A 20241-nucleotide genomic window follows, 5' to 3' on the forward strand; every position below is an offset into this window, starting at 1 on the left:
TTTAAGATTTTACACAAGGTTGTCATCAGGTGGGGGAGATGAGCAGTGCAGTGCATCGTGTGTTCATTTATGTATTTTTAAATATTTCTACCATTACTACTACTACTACTACTAATAATAATAATAATAATATTTTGTGACGGAGCGAAAAACTGAAAAACGAGCGATCAATAGAGATGCATATTTTAAGTCACATATTTAACTTTGGCGTTTTTTGCTCATAGCCCCAAACGGATCTAGTAAACACGTGAACATTTATTTTCTGCACGTTTTCCCTTATAACATGCTTATTTTTTCACCATGCTTGTGTCTCGGTTGTAGTGACTCGGTTGGTTGTGAGTCCACTCAGAAGACCTTATTTGTTTGTTTGTTTTGGAATGCAACGTTCGTAATATCATCAAGGTTTTGATGCAAGTAGAAGACTGCGCATAGATTGAATATGAAAGAGAAATTTGGGGCATTTAATGTTATAAGTAAAATACACATAACATCTAAAAAACCCAGTCATGAATGAGGGGAAAACGATGCTTGCATCAAATACCTCCACACGTTACATCCATCGTCTCTCAAAGGGTTTACCAAAACAAGATAACTCCTTCCACGATCCCCAATATTGTTAATGCTTGGAACCACACATTTATGTATTTACATCATGGGGGAAAAACTTATCATTCTTGATCAAAAATATTGATCAAGAATGATAATGAAAACGCGAATAAAGAGGGGGAAATGGAAAATCGTAATTTCCGGGACAAAACTGAACACCGTGTATCCGCGACTGACGGCGGGGGTATTATCTTGATATGATCTCTGAGTGTTTGGAGGCGTGGGCGGGACTTGAGGATGAACTTGTCGGTGTCTGCAGTGATATCATAACACTGCAATCTAAACACCCGTTCCTGTAACCGTTACCTTCTCCATCCCCGCTGCAAGTGACAGGTCAGTAAAGAAGCGACTCGCTTCACCCACCGATGGCACACATTCCTCGTCTACTACTTACCACTCGATGCTAGCATTTGGCACTGCAATTACATACCTCGATCATTCTGCAATGTTGTATAAAGACCCCTAGTGATCATTACAACCCCACAGCACTTGCAGGAAGCACCGTGTGGTCATGTCACGATATGTAAGTATGGATGCCCTGGAGGATGTAGCTCCAAGCTAGGTTAGCCAAGCTGAGGTCCTGAGACAAGAAAAACACATCACCACCCCAAATAGGCCCGGTTTAGTTGCCTTGCATGGAGGGGTGAAGGCCAGATGCTGACATGAACATTAATTATGACTATAAGTTATATGTGTTGCCTGTTTTGGTTTGTGTTAAAGTAAGCCAGAGGAATTCCCACACAACTTGAATGCATTTGTTCCCTTTAAATCCATCACATGGAAACTGGTATATAAGAGATTAGCCCCCAGCCTGTCCACTGTGCACATTTCTATTCAAGGAAATGCCAAGTACAGTAATTGTAATTTGCAACTTTTCCAGTAAATAACTACTTTCAAAATTAGGATTATTTTTTCATTTTGCAGTAGCAACATGTGGCCACAGGTATGAAACATCAAGCAACACAGTTCTAGACTAGTACAGATGTGATTCAAACATCGACTCACACATAGAGTATATCAAAAACACAATCGCAACACACATTCAAGAAACGACCCGCGTGGGATTAACATTGGCATCACTGGTTTCTTTCTTCTGTCTTCAGTAGAAAGATGCTGGGGTTGGTAGTGCCAGGCAGCAGGCCGGGAGGAAGATTTATGGATGGAGGGGAAAGAGGACAGGAAGTTATTCGTTGTGGGAGAAGAGGATGAGGATGAGGATTAGATAGAGGCAGATGATTGGCAGCAGCCTAAAGGAAAATAAGTTGTTTCTTTCTTGTCACAACTCAGTGCCTTGCATACATATTCACTCATTTTGCTACCATAAGACAGCTGTGATGTTTGCTAAGGGAAGTTCTGGACTAAAGGGTTAAGTTGTTCAGGGCTGTGTTTGTCCAATGGCCAGGCATTTCCACTGTTTGTGGCACAGAACTTTCTTTGACAGTGTGTCCAGAAAACTGCTTTTTTTGTTGCCAGGCTGTCCTTGTCGCCTCATGGCCTTGAATCAGCCAAAGAGCCATTTGAATTGTAAAATGGAGGCTTCCGTTGGATGTCAAGGCTTTCCTCATGTCAATATTCACGCACACATGTGCACAAGTTTGAGTAGAGAGCCCGGACACATCATGTTAGATTGTGAAGACCTTCCTCATCCATACACACAAATGACTGTATATAGATCAACTGACAAGCTAATTGAATTTGAAACCTGGCTCCAAGAAACCACAGGGTCACTCTTGTCCGGCTTGTCTGTCTGCAGACGTTTACACAGGAATGTTTGTGGGAGCTGCACTCATTTCAAGACTTGTCTCATGTGTAGGTGCGCTAAGTGGGGCAAATGTGAGGCATGGGGAATAAAAGGAGGAGGAAGGATGCCAGCTGAGCCCCTCATCCCTCTGCCTCCGCCACGGCTGCCAGCATCCAACTGAAGAGGGATCGGAAATGGCTCAGTCAGTGAAGAGGACGGAGGCAGTAGGAGCCATGGACCATGAGCCCCAGAGAGACAAGATCAGGACAAGCTACTTTGGCAACGTGAAGACCAGGTCAGGCCGATGAATACAGACGTGGCTGAGGCGTTTGGGTTTTTTTCTTGCATCATTTGCTCATAATTTGAAGAGGGTGATAACATTTTAGGTTGCCCAAAATGTGTTATGCCATAAAACAGAATATATATATATATATATTTATTAGCATGCAAATGGTTGCTGTCCATCACAGCACAGATGGTAGCATGTGGGTGAGAGAGGATGCATCTTGCCAGGGACATATTCAACGACAGCTGCCCAGTGGAAAAAAGAAAAACCCTCCCAGATACCGTTTGATAGAGTTTTTCATTCTAACAATGCAAAAGAAAACCATGAATACAATCCTACGCTCTTTTTTTCCGTTAGCTGAATAATTCATGAGATTATCATAGGGTAGCAGGAGCTAGGTAGATACCGAATAAATCAATAATAACTCAACAATTTCACTACCTGCTGGTGGCAAGACTGTAGAGTTCTGCGGCACTGAATTTGTTTTCCAAAGGAGCTTCAGCTCTGTATTTGTGGCAATTGTAAACAGTCCACAGGCATCAAGTAGAATTTAAGTTGAGCAAGCAGCTGAAAACCATGAATCATATCCACTGGGCGAGATATGAAGCAACACTTTAGCTTCAAAGATGATAATGGGGAGCTGAGGATACTTGCATGTCTCCTAAATTTCTGTTTTTATTCAGTAAAAATCTGTAATTCAGCAGAAATATTAAAAAAAAAAATGGAAAAAAAACTGTCATCGTGTTTGCATCTTTTGAAAGGGTAAAAGTGCAAGAGGTATGTAAGAAAGAACCTATTCATTTCACCTTTCCATGAGTAAGAGGGAAAATCTGGAAACTCAGTCTGCTTTCATTTCTTAATCAGACTGTATGGAACTGGAAGCCTTGAATTGAGTGTTGGACTGATTCCAGAGTGGACTCTATCCTTACACTCTCACACAAAGGCACTGAATCCTATAATCGTGCACGTCTCTCAGGCTCGGCTCCAAGCTGCCCGCTGGTGTCAGCCATTCATCAAACTTTACCAGACGACCGTGGGAAACTCAGCCTCAGGCCAGACTGGAGCCTCCGGCCTGCGATCCGCGGCAACGCCAGGTCCTCGCCGGCCGGCCCCTCAACCACATCCCTCACATCAGAAACCCCAAACTGCGACAGTACTACCTGCAAGGTACTCCGGTAGAGGTTTAATACCTTTGCTATCCACATGTATGCATATACTTAATACCATGCCTTACATTTGAATCACAGGTTTTATTGCAACACAATGTTTGACTGCTTGGTAACATTGGTATACTGGATACAGCTTATCTCAAAATCTCTCTAACTTATCAGGAAATCATAAGTGTGCTATACTCCCCCGTTTCCCCCCGCAGGAACGTCATGGGAGGCGAACAGCGCTCCAGTGAAGCAAGAGCAGATGGGAAGATTGTCAGATGACGGCTCGAGCAGCGGGGTCAGTCACATGTCCGCCTGTCTGTGATTCACTGTTTTCTTCTGGGTCGCAGGGAGGAACTCGGCTCAGATACAGCTGAGAAATTGATACATCTACGTCTCTAGGTCCCTGCCTTAGGTATGCACCTGTGAGGATTTTACAGCAGGTAACTACATCTACCTTTGGTCTCGGGGAAATCCGGCGTGTCCAAGGTTCAATGCCGAACCTTCGGTGGAGCGAGCTTCTCTATACGGGTTTTCTGACAAGATGGGAAAACAGACGCTGTTTCAGAGCCTCTACAGGAAATACAGCCAGAGGGATGTGTTTTCAGAGGTTCATTCAAAGGTATTGGTCTGCTGTGTTTTTGTTGTCATTAATTTGTGAAGTCTGGGCGACTGGCAGTTTCTGTACTTGACCTTTACCTTTGTATAGAAGTCATTATAATGAGTAACCTAAGATCTTATTTGGCCCTTTCTCCGTCTCTGCTGTTTTCTGTTCGAAAAGGACATTTTTGGGTTTGTTTTAATGGGAAAAAAAACATTTTAGCAACTCTCATAAACCCTATTTACATTGCGAAACACTAAAGTGAGTCATTGTATGAGTATGCTTTCGGGTTAAACGATGAAAAGTGATAAGAATAAAGTTTTATAATTTGGAAATAACTTTGTAGGATTTAAACGGTTTAAAAATGGAGTCTGTAAATCTGGTGTTTAAAGTAAAATGAAGACATGAGGGCCATGAAAAAGACGTATCCAGACATTTATATATTAGTTCGAATTTGCGCTTAAATGTAAGACGGATTAAGATTTGAAGGTGTTTAAATCAATTGTTTATGATCCAGATAATTCCGTATTACTGTCATGAAATGAAAATTAATGCCAAGTAAATAAGATTTGATATAAGCAATCAAAACAACCAAAACCCAGAACTGAGCAATTTTGGTGTTTTTCTAATTTCGATCCAATGTCTCCGTCATACGGTGGCAGGACAATATTGTTACGGTTGAACCAACATCTGGAGACAAGAGTTTACTTGCAGATTGAAAGCAGGAACATTTGTAGCATCCTATTCCTTTTTATTCCCTCTTTGGCAATAGACATTTGTTTTTTTCACAAGAACAATTTGGATCCAGACATTCGGTACAGGCGGCACAGTGGTCAGCAAGAACCGCCAAGAAGAAGGTCCCTGGTTGGTTTCCCACATGGGGGCCTTTCTGTGTGGCGCCTCCACATTCTCCCCGTGTCCGCGTGGGGCTCCTTTGGGTTCGAACGGTTGCATGTCTCTGTGTGAATGAGGGACATGCCCCATCCCAGAGTGCAGAAAAGGCAGGATAGATAATGAATGAATGTTCAATACACAAACAACCACTTCTCTGTGTTCACACAAATTGTCAGGCATCCGTCATCCAGTCCAATAGAAGCGTCTGTCGGTGAATCACTTGTGGGAAGACTTAATCTCTTCTCCTGAATGAGTCTGCATTTCTATATTTGCGCAATAATCTTATTCCTTCTCCAGCGGTGAAGACCAAAACAGACGCTTTCACCGATTTGTAATGAAAGTAGGCTCTCAGAGCTGCACACACAAAAAGGAGTGGATCTGAGACAGACTAGCAACCACAGCCCACTCAGCTGTGAAAAGTGTTGCATTTAGTACATGTGAACATGTAAATGTGTTGTGTCTTATTTCATCAGGTGTATTTCCCTGAGCCCCCACTAGATGATGGTAGAAATCCTAACCTGTTGAACATTCAGGCCCAGAGGAAGAGAAGGAAGGATTGCACTTATTTGAAAGAAATCTGGTTTATTTTGAATGGAAGCATTCTCAGTTCCAGCCCGTCATACAGTTTCTGGAGAGCATTCTCTGCTCTATCAAACATTCATAATGCAGCTGAGGATGTGTTCCTCGTCCCTGGGGGGTGGAGGACCTGGTTCTCGGTTTCACAACTTGTCAGAATCCACATTGGTTTTATTCTCAGTTCAGGTTTTGACCCAAACGCCATGCTTTATTCATACTATCAAAACCCAGAGGTTCTTGTGATGCCTTCGGTGCGATTCTGATGTCTCAGTTTCACTTTACTGTGTTCTCTTAAGTAAATAACACTCCTACCAGTTGTTATTTGTACATTTCCCCATCACATGATAAAGTGTTTAACAATGAAACTATTGTCTCAAACAAGGATACCTTTGACCTGCGGCTGCAGCATATACCCGGGCAGAATATCAGAGGGGGTCTTTGCTCAGCAACGTGTCTTATGTTTATATTTTCTACGAGACACTATGAGAGTCGGGTCTGAGCAGGCATGGGGGAAAATATTTATCAGTGGAGATTGCAGCTGCCGAGAGTCATCACGGCACGACTGAGATTGAATTTACTCCATTACTGGAGAAATGAAACAAGCGTTTTTCCCCGTTTGCTTTGTGCCAGTTTTTGATAGAAATGATAGCAAATCGATTATGGAATTCACAGAGGCGCTTTTGTTTATCCTGGCAGGACATCCTAGCCGACACCGTCTTTAGTGTCTCATCTCAGTTCAGCTGCAAGTCCGCATCTCTGGACAAAAGAGGACCAATGTGGCAATATCCCCTTCAGCCAACGTGCTCCCCAGCCTCCCTCGTGCCCAGAGAGGTAAGCGCTAGGGGATGTAGAATCATTGTGTGCGCTGTTGCTTTAGCTTCATGTGTTTTCCCCTTGGCACTGATAATTATCACACATTTTCATGCTGTAAATTGAAATATTGTAGGTTTGGAGCTCTGCTTTCAGTCCCATAATGACCTCCAACACCCCCACCACCCTCACCCTGGGTGTCATGTGACTTTCAGATATGACAACAAACAGAGTAGAAAGAGGAAGTGGCCGGTCACTTCACAAACCGAGTCCCAGCTTCCTTGCCGTCTGGTATTTAATACAACCATGGCTTTCATTTTGAAGCAGCTGGTCGTCCCAAAAGGGAGGAACGGCGGCTCACGGGGCGCGGCGCCTCCGGGACCGGGAACGGTACCGGACCCCGGGCTGAAAGGCGAGCCGGGGTCGGAGCCGGAGCCAGACCTGTCTGACACACTCCCTGCCCAAGATCAGTCACCTTCACCAGAGGCAGAATATGACAAACTCCTGGTAAGTGGAGGAAACCGTTATAATGATTAAATATATATTTGGTCAGAGGTGAGGAAACATTTCTGTGCTCAAAGGTCAGCGGTGAGTAAAAATACATCGACCTTTGACTGCCGTGGGTCAGAGCCACGTTCCACAGGATATGACTTTTCATTTTGATTGCACTTCATGTTTCAAAACGTAGATCCTTGGAGGGGCGTGGGACAACTGTTTGGTGTGTCCACTTCTATTCCTAGTAAAACATAGTATGTGATCCATAATCTTTAAAGCACTCTTTAATTGAGTACTGCATCTAAGTGCTTCGCGGCAAAGTGATATGCAACTAAAATACATCAAAATGAGGGAAAACAGAGAATAATTCATCTGATTGTACTGATTGTACGAGTCAGATGAAGGGGAAGCATAAATGCAAATGTGTACTATAAGAAAGTAAGAAATTATTATGGAGGTTCACATGACCTGGCAAGGTCAACTTCCTCAAATATAATTTGAGCTGCTACTTTTGTTGTTTCAGTTATATCATTATTGTAATCTTTTTTCAAATAGTTTCTTCTTACCTCTTTGTGAAAAGTGTTTCGCAAAAGCCTCCCATCACGTACATATGAGAAACTTATTTGGGTTAAAATTGGCTAAATTAGTCAGACTTGTTAATAAACATGTATATCAGACAGCTAATGGTTGTTTTCCTTGCGACGATGGGGCGTCGGTAGGACGTCGAGGCGATTCCCATGCCTGATGGACAGCTCTGCTTGCTGGCTCTGCCGCCGGAGTGCTGCCCGGGGACAGGGCCGACGTCCACGCCGTACCTCAAACTCTTCTGCCGCTACATCACTGACGGCAAGGTGAGCGGCGACAGTTTCCACGCCATCCTCAGCAGGGGGGCAGGTCGGTGACTCTCCTCTGTCCCCCTCCGACAGGGCGTGGTTTCAGGTATCCTCCTGGTGACGTCCAACAAGATCTTCTTCGACCCGTGTAAGACCCATCCACTGGTGAAGGAACACGGCTGCGAGGAGTACCTCCTGTCTCTGTCTCTAGACAATCTGGCCTCTGTAACCTTCCTCTCCGACATCTCCCACGTGCACTTCAGCCACTCCCAGAGGAGGTAAGCAGTTATTCACCATTCAAATACACACCCGGGTCACGTCAAGCCTCAGGAGTATTTTCTGTTATGCGTTTTAGGAGAAAAGGAAGGAGAACTTTTCAGAAGTTAAAAAATGCCAAGAGCCAAGCGGGAGGTTTCCCAGATCACAAGGGGGAGACGATCCGGTCATTGCTGTTCGCTGGTCCCGCCGACTGGCCAGGCCTGGGCCTGGGTCTGACCAAGGAGGCATCAGGAGACGGGCAAGAGGAGGGCAGGGACATGGCTGAGGCAGAGCTGGAGCTGGACAGCCCTCCCCCGGGGATGGCGGAGGCGTCCGTGGGAGCCCTCGGGGCGGCCGTCTTAAATAGCGCTGCCACCTTCTGCTGCGGAGGTCCAGAGGTCCCAAGTGAGCTGAAGAAGGAGGAGCCTAACGGAGCGCCGACACTCTCTGTGAAAAGTCAGACTTCAGGTATAAATGAACTCACAGCCGCCAGTTCATTTGATGCACTTCTGACTCAGTCAGGTTTTTCTTTTTTGCTCCAGGGTGCCGAGGGTCATCCCCTGGTCGCCCCGCAGCTTTGAGGTTTATTCGGCTCCGGGTTCAACTGTCCGCAGACAGGAAAAAGTCTCTGAGGGGACTTCAGTTGGGGCTGAGCAAACCGTCACCCAGGAGGGACGCCTGGCTCGCACTTTCCCAGGAGAGGTACAACACCTGCCAGGGGGCATCGATGAGGCTGTGAAATACCACGTTATAAAAAAAAAAAAATTGAAGAAAAGGTTGTACCCGAAAGTACATCCCATAAAGCACAGATCGGATTCTGTTTATAAGAATGGCAGAAACCAGGCGGAATCAGTTCTCTGATCCATTCCTGGTCTCATTTCTCCAGTCACACACTTCCTGTCACTGGCTGCTGCACATTTGGTATTTTCTGTAGTTCTTAAATAACACTAATCGATTCATCACCGCTCCCTCACTTCACCCCAGACAGCATCCACTGCAAAGGCTGTTGACCCTCTCCGGTTGGATGGCCGGCCCTCAGATACACATGCTGGTTGTTGAAGTGTTAAGCAAGTGTAAATACAAACAAAGGATGAGGCTCCCTTTTTACTGCATGTGTTGTCAGGTGGTCAAACACCAGGGCGTGAGGCACGAATGGCAACTGCGTGTCCCGTCCTATGCTATAAACACAGCCGAAGCCCCTTAAAATTAAAACTCTACAACATAAGATCCGGTTATTATAAATTGGATTCGGTTCCTTTCTTGTCTTATTCATGCACCAACGGAGTTTGTCATCTGCAGATGTCCGTCTCCCACACCGGGCTGGCAGGAGTGGGTGAAAGAAACGTTGAACAGCCTGTTTTAAGAGCATCTTCAGAACTACATTTGTCCTCTCATTGGATGTGCCCGGTTCTTCTGGCGTCTCACTTCCCTCCGTGTTGACGCAGCTGTTCGTTTCTGTTTGTCATTTGTCTTTTGTCCCTCCAGCTCCGACGAGCTCTGCGCCTACCTGAGGCACTGTCGACCGGGCCTGTGCATACTGGAGGACGGGGAGACGGAAAGGGAGGCGGACGAAGATGAAGAGGAGTTTGTGGTGATCGAAGATAAACACGAGGAGGAGGAGGAGGAGGAGGAGGGTGAGGAAGAGGAGGAAGAGGAAATGTCTCAGAGACACCGCTGCTCCGGGGATGACTGGGAGGTTCGTTGGTTCGCCCGACTAAATGTAGAGAAGGAAACTAAATTTGTGTCCGGCCAGAGGAATGTATCCTGAGTAGGAAGCGATCAACCTTCTGCAACCTGTGGGTGTCAATTTGCGTTAGATGGTGCTGATGGAGGAGAGCAAGGACAAGCCAGCTCCCGTCATCGACAAGAACCCAGAGGGACTAAATCACATTTTAGAGAGCAGCCACATTTTTGAAGCCTCCCACATCACCGAGGTGAGTGACACGCTCAGTATGTGGCACGTAAATCTATCACGGTACTTTTGCACTTTTCTGTGTTTGCTGATAAATACATTGAAAAATTGCAGCTTCATTCCACAAGATCTGTAATAGGATGAACGTGGGAAAGTAGTCGGGTATTTGGAGGGTGCTCAGTAACTACAGGATACCTGGATATAAACAGGACTCAAAATTTTTATTGGCTGTTAAATGAAGCGTACATAGCAGCGATGTCGTCTGCCAGAGGTCATATTCATGTGGGCTTAATTATGAATTCAAAATCACCACACGGCCCCATGTGATATCTGAACTGCTGTTGTTTTGTTTTGTTTTAGCTGTTATCGTTGACTCTTATTCTGTCAAGCTATGAAGCCGTTCTCGACTATTTTGGGAAAGGTCATCTTGAAATATTTAACCGTATCTTTGAGAACAAATTATAGCCTGCAGCCTTACATACATGTAACTCCAAACTGACTAAATCAGTGCAACTAGATTTAATCTTTAAATAAATATTTGAAAATAATTATTTATACGTATGTGTATAATCACTAAAAGAAACAATGCTTGCACGTACGTATAACCACCCGACCCTTCTGTCTCCCTAGCTGAGTAAGGAGCTTCCTCCGCGGACGGTCGGACACACCTGGCAGCTGCTGTTCAGCTTGTCCCGCCACGGCGCCAGCCTCAAGTCCCTCTACAGAAAACTCAGCGCAATAGACTCTCCTGTGCTCATGGCCATCAAGGACGTGCGGGAGGAGGTCGAGTCTCGCTGAAAATAACTAGATTCTTCTTTAACTAAACCCGACACGGCTAGAATCTCCTTCGCGTCTCATGGCTTCGTGACTTTTCGTCCCCAGATATTCGGGGCGTTCCTCTCCCACCCGCTGAGGCCCAGTGAGGTGTTCTACGGCACCGGAGAAACCTTTCTCTTCATGCTGCATCCTCGCTTCAAGGTCGAGCAACCGTCCGTCAGCAGCGAATTGGGGAGACGAGCCTCTCGAGGACGAGGAGCAACATGGAAGTTTGTGACGAATGCAAAAACAAATAGTTTGGTAATTGTAACTCGCTCTTCCCGCAGTGCTTCAGGTGGACCGGGGAAAACTCATTCTTCATCAAAGGGGACATCGACTCTTTCGCCATTGGCGGAGGCAGGTAATGCATCCCCGGTGTGCAGCTCACTCCCGTTTTGTTTTACATTTGCAGCTTAACTTGGTTTCTCTCTTTTTTTTTTTTTTTCCCCAGCGGTCACTTTGGCCTGTGGGTGGATGAGAATTTATATATGGGCCGCAGCAGCCCCTGTTACACTTTCAATAACTGTTGCCTGTCGGAAACCGACGACTTTCGAATCATGGAGATGGAGGTGTGGACATTCACCTGAGGGGTCAGGGTGACCCCGGAGTTTCCCCTGGACTAATATAAACGCTGCTTCATCGAGCTCTCACCAAGGAAACACACAGCTTCTCATTAATGTGCGGTCACCTACGTGTCCAAACGGTTAGTTTGTGTGAATTAAGCGCCGTGGATTTTTAATGCACTCGGATGGACCTGAGCCCCGGGGCTGCTCGTGGACTTCAGGGCGCGTTCCGTGATTCTCATTTCCGCTGGTTTGGCAGCACGGGCTCTGCCGAACGCCTCTCGAATCCCCGCGTTTGAGTGGAGGCAATTCGGTATCAGAGACTTTGCACTTCACTCTTAATGTGAACAGCTGAAATCCCGGCATTTATCATGTGACATGTACTCATCTAACTGGGAAATGCATGACCCTCTCATATAAACCTGTATTCTTAGATTGTAGTCTCATTCATATAATTCTCTAGAGAAGACAGACTGCTCTTGATGGCCTCTGCGCTCATTTCACAGGATTTTCAGTCGAGCCTCCCACTCCGATATATGTCCGGTCTTAGAAGCATCAGGAAGAAGCTGGATGTGTTGTAACTGTGTCATTCTCTTGTATAAGTGACCTGCTCTCCCGGACGTCAAATAAACACGTCTACCAAAGCCCCACCTTATTCTATTTGAGTTCATGAAAATAAATGAGAGAGAAAGAGCTCAAACAGTGACTATTGCTTTTCCAGAATGATAGCAGCTCAGTTTGCAAGACAATTTTTATTTCACCCTTGGGGAAAAAAAGGTGCACCGTAGGGTCAGAGGGGTCACGGTGCCTCCCCCCGCAGCCTCCCACTGGTCACATAATTCACCGAGATGAACCCTTGCAACTTTAATGATTTTTACAAAGTAGGATTACAACTTAATGGCAAGAGATTCTCACAGAACACTACAACAAACGCACCCAAAGAGGAGCAGACGGATACCGTACCATTTGCAATTGAAAAATAATGTTTTCAAAAATTCCTTGAAAGAACAAACAACAAACAGATGTTTTTTTTCTTTAAAAAAGACCTCCTGTCTGTTTATATAGGAGGAGAAAAACAGCCCGAGACAAAATAAGAACGGCCTGCTATTATGTGCCTTTTACTCCAAAAATGTTTTGCAGTTATGTAAGATATGATTATTTGGTTGCACCGTGTGAAATAAATATCATCCGAGCAGCCGTTGCTCTGGAGCAGCGAGTCAGCGACACTGAAACGATCTTTGGTTCGCTCACACTATGAGATCCATCAGGACAGAGATCCATCAAGCAGAGAAAAATGAACAACGAGCAGGCTACCGAAGAGAAATGCTGCAGGATACTGACACAAGCTGCAGCTCCAGAAGACAAAACAGAACTGGGCAGGGAGATATATCAAATACTCAAAATTTTCCAGCTGTTCCACGATAATATACAATCACAGTGTCAGATACACGACACAGGCGTATTGCAGATTGTATTGTTGTATTTCTCTGATGTCATCATGCATCTCTGCTTTCTGATAATATTTAGGTAAAACAGAGCAGTTTTTTTTCTTGCAAATGTGTGGAAATATTATTTTTCCAAGAAGTTTTGCTCATTTTTAAAAAGGAGCCCATCTATTAATTTCATCCTCAAAATGCAATGAATATTTCACATATCTTAATATATTTCACTGCCCAGGAGACAACAAGTCAGCCGTCTAAATGAGAATAAATGGACCGGGAATCTTAAAACTAACTCAAAGCATGTTTTAGTGCGATGCCTCTGCTGTTTGGTGCAACCGCAGCTCGTTTCTGTGAAATGTCTGACTTTGCAGCCGCGCTTCCTTGGTTTGTTGTTTCTCATGTTGACGATAGAAATCTTGCATTTGGTTTCTAAATTAAATCCAAGATAAAAATGAAATCTTCATTATGTGGCTCAATCTAGATGGAGCTCCCCTGCAGCTTCGGTGCCTGAGAGAAGAGCCGGGTGTTCCCTCCAGGAGCCTCGGCGGAAACATCAGACTCGGCCCGCCCCGGAGAGCTTTCAGGCAAAACCTTCACAAAGTGCCGAAGAGCAACTGGAGAGAACGACTGCAGCAGCTGTGTCTCAGGGTTCTCCGACACTGCAGGACAAACCCGGGCTCACGTCAAAAGTTAATTCGGGAAAATGGAAAGATGGGCATCTTTGAGATGATAAACAAAATAAGTTGAGGAAAATGATGATTTAATCAATCAAATGACTGGATAGCATTTTTATCTGGACATTTTTTTAGCCCACTGCTCATCCTTTGTTGAGGCTTTAAGGCAAATTAACTTCGGTTCATGTTATGGAATTGTAAATAGAGTTCACGAGCAAAGATCAAACGCGCATTTCAGTGTGTCCACGTCAGGCGGGATTTGTCGGAGAGAAGGCCTCAGCGAAAAAAAAAAAAAAGGTGTAAATCCAGTTTGAGTGTGAGAGGCCAGGCCTGAAAGTAAGCGGTGCTACACAGCAGGTCATTTGTCTATCAGGATACAAACACTGTACTCAATGATTAAAACCTCATCTCTCACCCGGAAACATTCTGAAATAAATAGAATGGCTCCCCTGCTGCCGACACAGAGGAAAAGCTTCTGTACTTCCCTGCAGGAGGGTTTTATCATCTCGGTCCACCGCCCACAGGAATGATGATTGCTTCCCTCCAGCCGAGTCTCTCGGGCAGTTATGTCAGCAGTGCTCTACTGCGCCAGGTACCGCTTGGCTTTTTCCAAGCCTTCCTTCAGAAAGTTGATGTAAGTTGAAGTGGACGGGTCTTCAAACCCCCCGGAGAAGCTGAAAGCTGCCACTTCTACCTCCCCCTCGGGTTTCATGGCCGTCTGGTCCAGGAAGAAGTTTGCATTGATGTGATGAAGCTGCAGCCACACAGAAGACAGAAAGGGCAATCAGTTAATGGGGGGGTTGTTTTTAAACGCATAAACTATTATTTCAATACGGTGTTCCACATCTAAGGACTAAAGGGGATTTGCATGTGCCTTGTTACTAAAAAAAGGAAAAATAACAGAGGAATGGAATCTGACTCACAATAGTCCCATTTGGCAGGGCCACCATCATCTCCACAGGGAAACTGTACTTCTCCAGGTGCAGACGAGCCTTCTCACTCAGCGCGGGGCTCTGCTTATTGGCCTGGGTCAGGAAACAACACGGGTCAATCACAACGTGAGAGGTCTTTGACAGGACGCCGCTGGGATTGAAGGTCAAGCGAATGGGCGCACACACCTGCAGGTTCTCCAGTTCCTTCACCAGAGACCAACTGCTGATGAAGCTCTGGTTGAGCAGGGCCAGGACGGGCGAACTTTCCAGGACTGTCTCCCGGAGAGTTCGCCCCGAACCTAGAGAGGTGGGGAAGGAGGCAGCGGAGTTGAAGAGCCTTTTCTTTCGTTTTTCAACAGACCGGAGAACAACATGTAAAACGGGTTCATCTCAGGAAGAAGCGGGCAGCTTTTCATCACAGCAAGATGTCACCTTACCTCAGCAGGACTGGTCATCTAAAGCTCCCCAGAGCAGAATGGAATGCACCAGTTTCTTCTCTGCCTCCGCCCGGTCGAAGGCCTCCGAGAAGGGCAGGTAGGACACCTGCCGGGGACGGAAAAATTCGAGAGGTGGTTGCAGCGGTTGTATTTAGGCCATCAGAAAAAAAAACACATAAACCAAGAGAAGATGCTGAATGCGAGAATGATGCTGTGGTTGCTGAGCCAATCGGAGCCGAGGATACAGAGCACCATGCTCCTGTTGATTGTCGCCCTAGAAAATGGTTGCTTTACCATTAAAATGATTGAAATAATAAATAAATAACAACACGTTTGTACTGAAAGACCCGTGGTGTTGCAAAAAAATCTGCGGTATAATCAAATAATATATAATCACACATCAAAAATCTAAAAATCAGTTTTTTTATGCGCCGATACACTGAGACCGCGAAATGGCGCGAAATGTACTACAGTATCCCAGATTTCTCACAGTCATACAACTGAGTAACTGATAGGAAACATGAAGTCTTTTACATATTATTATTAAATATCATCATATTTAGTGTACCTTCTTGAAGGGGTAGAGGGTGACCTCCAGGCGGTGGACTGCCTCTCTCTGCTGGATCTCCGATGTCCAGTTTATGTCTTCAAAGATAAACTGGATGGGCTCGCTGCCGCCACCGGGGCTGTCGACGATGTTGCCGTCCTCGTCAGTGACGACGGCGGGAGTGGACGGGCCCGCGGACTTCAGCTCCAACTGCAGGACACAAGGATGGCTTCAAATGACAGCAGGCCAAACACAATTCTTTAACAGGGAAAATAAGTAAATGGGATTCTGACTCGGACGGGATTCCATTCTAGTCACGACACAGCGGCTGCACGGTATGCCAGAAATCTGGAAATAGTGCCAGTTCACAACGGATGTCATGCCGGGGATCTTTTCTCCAGGATCCAGGGTTCTGGATCCAGTTAGGAACACTCAGGGTTTGTAACTTGACTGTGAAAAGCCCTTGCAAGATATTTACAGAGCAGGGTCTCCATTCCTATTTTATCTCTATCACGCAAAATCCCCCAACTAATGAACGCTGCTTTTCCTTCTTCCTCTATTCTTGTAATTTGATTGGCTATTTGCTATCGTTGTCATTTATTTCCCATACAGTGCTTTGATGAAATGCACTGTATGTGTGTGTTGCCCAGGCGTGCAACATAAAACCAGGAACACTGGTATGGATGTAAACACACTCAGTGAGGCACAAACATACTTGAGATGTGACACTATCTAGAGAGTACTTGTGAAAATATATATACACAACCAGAGATTTCTAAAGTTGTGTGGGTTTGGATTCGTCTGAGGCCTTTACAGTCACTGTGGAAACTGTTACAGAGGACAAAAGTGCACGCATCTCAGTTTTTTACAGTCCCACAAATTCAAGGCTGGATTTCAACAGTTACATTACAACATGGGAAAGAGGAAAGATGGCAAACACTGGATGTGGATAAGTTAAGGCATCATACATATAGTCAACTTCTAAAAATCACATATGGGGGGAAAATTAGCTGATTGTTTTGTGATTTCGAAGGTTTAGTGATGCACAAAATGAGAATAAAACAAGGAAAATTGTAAATAATGATTATAAAAGTACATTGATTTAACAAAAGAATTCACCGTCCCTGGTTTAAATATTTGGAAAGCAATATGGGACATTACCGTTTGAAATGGAAATATAAATTATTGCATTTATCGAACATCTGACTGCGGAGCTACCTGCGGCAGGTATCCAATGTCCACTTCCATGTTGCTGCTCTCGCTGGCCCCGTACAGCCACTCCATGTCCACGTTCAAAGACCTGCAGCAGAGGATGACAGCTGCGGCACTGGACAACACGGAGTACTGCGCTGGCTGGGAGCGTCTTTATGAATATTTATTTATGAATATCCACCTGTCGTTGGGGACGTAGAGCTGGAAATGGCGGACGTGAGCACCGTCTTTAGACAAGATGATGTTGCCGGTGAATTGTCCCGGTGTGAACCAGAATGGAAAGTCAGGAACATCATTGAGCTGGAACTCAGCATGAATTCTGCGAAGATGAAAACATTTACTTCAATTTTTTTTTTTTTTAACTTTCCATCACATTTTGTAATTCCCTTTGCTTTCAAGCAGTCGCGGTGAAAATGGATAGAAACTGGACTGATAATAAATTAATTGTTAATATTAAAAAAAAAATTAAAAAATTATCCTCACCATCTTATATGAATGACTTTTCCAAGGTTGTGAATAACATTTTTTATATTTCCGTTATTTAATATTCTGAACATTTTCAGGAGCACTTGCATAATCTAACAGCTAAGCAAAATGCTTATTGTTTATAGTATCCAGTCTGTGGTTTGAATAAAAGTCTACTTAGAAAAAACTCCCCGGTCTTTCCAGCAGTGTGATGCTTTCTGTGTCTTGCACATAAAAAGGAAACCGTGAGACAAAAAGTGGAGCTTTAAAAGTGGAGCTTGCAAATATAGAAATGACACAAGGGAGTAACTTGTTGGTGAGGTGAAATTACTCTGTTCATTCTGTTTTAAACAAAACATTTTGGTAATGTACTTTGCATGGGGAAAAAAAGGCAAGAGTTCGTACCTGAACACAATATCATAGTAAAAGTCGTTGCTGGCACGGATGCAGGCCACCGTGCCCTGAGGAGCAAAGCGTGATTTGATGAAGGGTCGCGGGTGAAACATGCTCAGCAAGGTGTGGATGAAGACCTGTGGCAGAACATGGACGTTACACCAAAGACTCATAAGGAGTTGCAAACAATCGGGGAACGTCTCGACTCGCCTCTTTGCCCTTGGGGGCCGGAGGGTGGTAGCGGTTGTTGGGCAGGTAACCGGTGAATATGTTGAGCTCGCTGGGGATCAGCCACCACGTGTCTCCCACCTCACCCTTGTTCTTCGGGGGTAGGAACACCCTGAACTGGCCGGCGGAGAAAGAAGCAGAAGGCGCCGCAGGGCTCCTCCATGAGCGCAGGCCCCTCAGGGAGCTGTGAGAAACCTGACGGACAACACATCAGTAGAGGGATGACGTCTTTTAAAGGGCCAGGCAAATAGAAAAAAAAAATCTTGAACATTTAATCAACGTTCTATTTTTCCTTGCACATTCTCACAGTTAATTAAGTCAAGTATCTTTGTGATATGGGAAAATACATGGGAAAAAAATGAAATGCTGAGTCGCTTTGAATAAAAACATGCGGACAGAATTGGGAAGTCTGGGGAAGGCTTTCTCACCCCGAGGAAACCGTCTTTGCTTTTAGTCATGGAGTCCAGCAGCAGGGGCTGCATTTTGGCCTCTATGGTTAAAGTCTCTCCGTTGGGATCCGATGTCACCTCTTCCTCGAAATCCGCCGGGGGGGTGATCCCTGTGAGGGCGAGGGGAGGTTTTTACGGGTAGTGAGAACATCTCGGGCTGGGATTTGCTGAGATGGGATGTACCTGTGAGTTTCTCAGCGATGGGTTTGAACTCCTCTGGACTGAGATAGAGGTCGTGGTCTGTGTCCAGCGAGGAAAACAGAAAAAGCCCCTCGGCGCCCAGGGTTCGGATGCTCTCCTCCTGTTGGACGGACACATGGTGAGTTAGTGACTTTGCATTTCACATGCCTGGCTGTTGGTCAGTGTTGGCGATGCAGCAAAGCCATGAAGGAAGCGCCTGCTGGACTTGGAAAAACACACATGGTGTGCACCAGAGTGCCCATTATTCCATGCTGTTTTACGCCTCAGCAGCTCAGTGTGGAGCTGCCCAGAGGACACACACACACACACACACACACACACACACACACACACACACACACACACACACACACACACACACACACACTCTCTCTAGAGCCAGGGTGCTCTCACACACAGATGCGTGCCTCCCAGCACTTCTCCAATGGAGGCGGAGGGGGCAGGGAGCTGCAGGACCCTCTGAGGAGCCAGATGAGCCGGACAAAGCAGACCCACCCTCCTGGGGAGGAACGGATGTGGTGATTCCTGACATGTAACCACACATCAGCACGACCAGGGTGTGTGCGTGTGTGTGTGTGTGTGTGTGTGTATGTGTGTGTGTGTAGTGACAAAAAGGTCACTGCAAGCTCTTCACGAATGTTCATGGCTGTTTGGATTTTTTTAAACCAATTCGAACTTAAATAACGCATGCATGACATCATTTTTCTTCCTGTTTTTTTTTAATAAACCCCGAAAGAAACTTTGGGATCCGTCTGGTTTCCAGGGGAGTGATATTTTTAGGTGCGGAACTCACATGACGCCTGACGAGTTGGGCATCTTGGTAGCACTTGAAACCAAAAGCCAGAAGGGGGGCCGAAACGAGCAGCAGCAGGGTCCAGAGCCGCCCGGGGGCCCGATGTCCCGGGACCGGTCCCGCGTCCTGCAACCGATGTCTGCTCTCATTCTCCGGCAGCCTTTTATCCACGTCCGCGGCCATCCCCGCCTCCCGCCGCCGCAGCGGTGTCCACGGACGGACGCTCAGCCTCGACGACCCTCGCTCGACGCGAACGGGTCCCTTAAAGTGATCCGGACAGGCCGCCGTTTCCGCCGTTTGCTCCCCGGTCCTCCGGGAGCCGGATCTGTGACGGGGATCGTCAGCAGCACGGATTTCTTATTTCCCACATCTCATGCAGTCATATGGAGGCAGTAAAAAAAAACTGTCAAGGTAGCGATTATGCGGTCGCGTAAACCGGATGTGAGGTGTTTTATCGCCAAAAATAAAAGCGCAATAGCGTTATTCTACTCCTTCACGTTTAACTTTACTCCGATAGTAGAGGCGAGTCTATATCCATCCAGCCATCCATCCATCTTCTGCCACTTTTCGTGCACAGTGCTCTAGTACAGTTGGAGTCTATCCCAGCTGTCATCGGGCGAGAGATACACACTGGACTGGTCGCCAGCCAATTGCAGGGCCACGTACAGAAAAACAACCATTCACTTACACACACATTCAGAGTAATCTATTTACCAATTTTTGAGAATGAAGTGTACATTTCGAGTTTTACTTCTCTTGGTATTACGATACAATGTGGAATTCCCCGCTTCGTAGTTGTTCAGGGCAATTTATGGTGTTTTATTTTGAAGGAGATAACAGGAATGAGATTGGAAGTGTAAGTGCAATTTTGTAAACCTACTCTTAAAAGGGGCAGGGCTCTTTCTGTGGAATGTGCTCACAAA

At 45.7% G+C, this 20241-nt stretch overlaps 2 protein-coding genes across 6 annotated transcripts; one reads left to right on the forward strand and one right to left on the reverse strand.

Annotated features, from left to right (window-relative positions):
- Positions 1-828: 828 nt before the first annotated feature.
- Positions 829-14058, forward strand: LOC147237784 (oxidation resistance protein 1B). 5 transcript variants are annotated; one of them, XR_015106727.1, is made up of 17 exons: positions 829-939; positions 2420-2642; positions 3610-3800; positions 4006-4085; positions 6555-6689; positions 6993-7175; positions 7883-8014; positions 8090-8274; positions 8352-8722; positions 8797-8956; positions 9740-9950; positions 10072-10188; positions 10797-10949; positions 11049-11144; positions 11270-11343; positions 11434-11685; positions 13469-14058. XR_015106727.1 is itself a non-coding variant. In XM_086154164.1 (16 exons), exons 2-16 carry the CDS (start codon positions 2542-2544, stop codon positions 11567-11569), a joined length of 2325 nt encoding a protein of 774 aa, XP_086010290.1. In that variant the 5' UTR covers positions 829-939; positions 2420-2541; the 3' UTR covers positions 11570-12189. The 5 variants fall into 5 exon arrangements, 4 of the variants coding, with proteins under 4 accessions (XP_086010290.1, XP_086010302.1, XP_086010320.1 ...); XM_086154164.1 differs by lacking the exon at positions 13469-14058 and having other exon boundaries at positions 11434-12189; XM_086154176.1 differs by lacking the exon at positions 13469-14058 and having other exon boundaries at positions 6996-7175; positions 11434-12189.
- Positions 12283-19706, reverse strand: selenon (selenoprotein N). Its single transcript, XM_086154208.1, has 12 exons — positions 19319-19706; positions 18508-18625; positions 18304-18434; positions 17858-18070; positions 17660-17784; positions 16971-17108; positions 16796-16877; positions 15599-15787; positions 15031-15136; positions 14780-14892; positions 14585-14686; positions 12283-14415 (listed from the first exon to the last, which is right to left on the reverse strand). Exons 1-12 carry the CDS (start codon positions 19499-19501, stop codon positions 14242-14244), a joined length of 1674 nt encoding a protein of 557 aa, XP_086010334.1. The 5' UTR covers positions 19502-19706; the 3' UTR covers positions 12283-14241.
- Positions 19707-20241: the final 535 nt, after the last annotated feature.

Source organism: Fistularia commersonii, chromosome 1 (genome assembly GCF_037954325.1).
Source record: "Fistularia commersonii isolate RoL2024-O1a breed Wild chromosome 1, RoL_Fcom_v1.0, whole genome shotgun sequence".
NCBI lineage: Eukaryota > Metazoa > Chordata > Actinopteri > Syngnathiformes > Fistulariidae > Fistularia > Fistularia commersonii.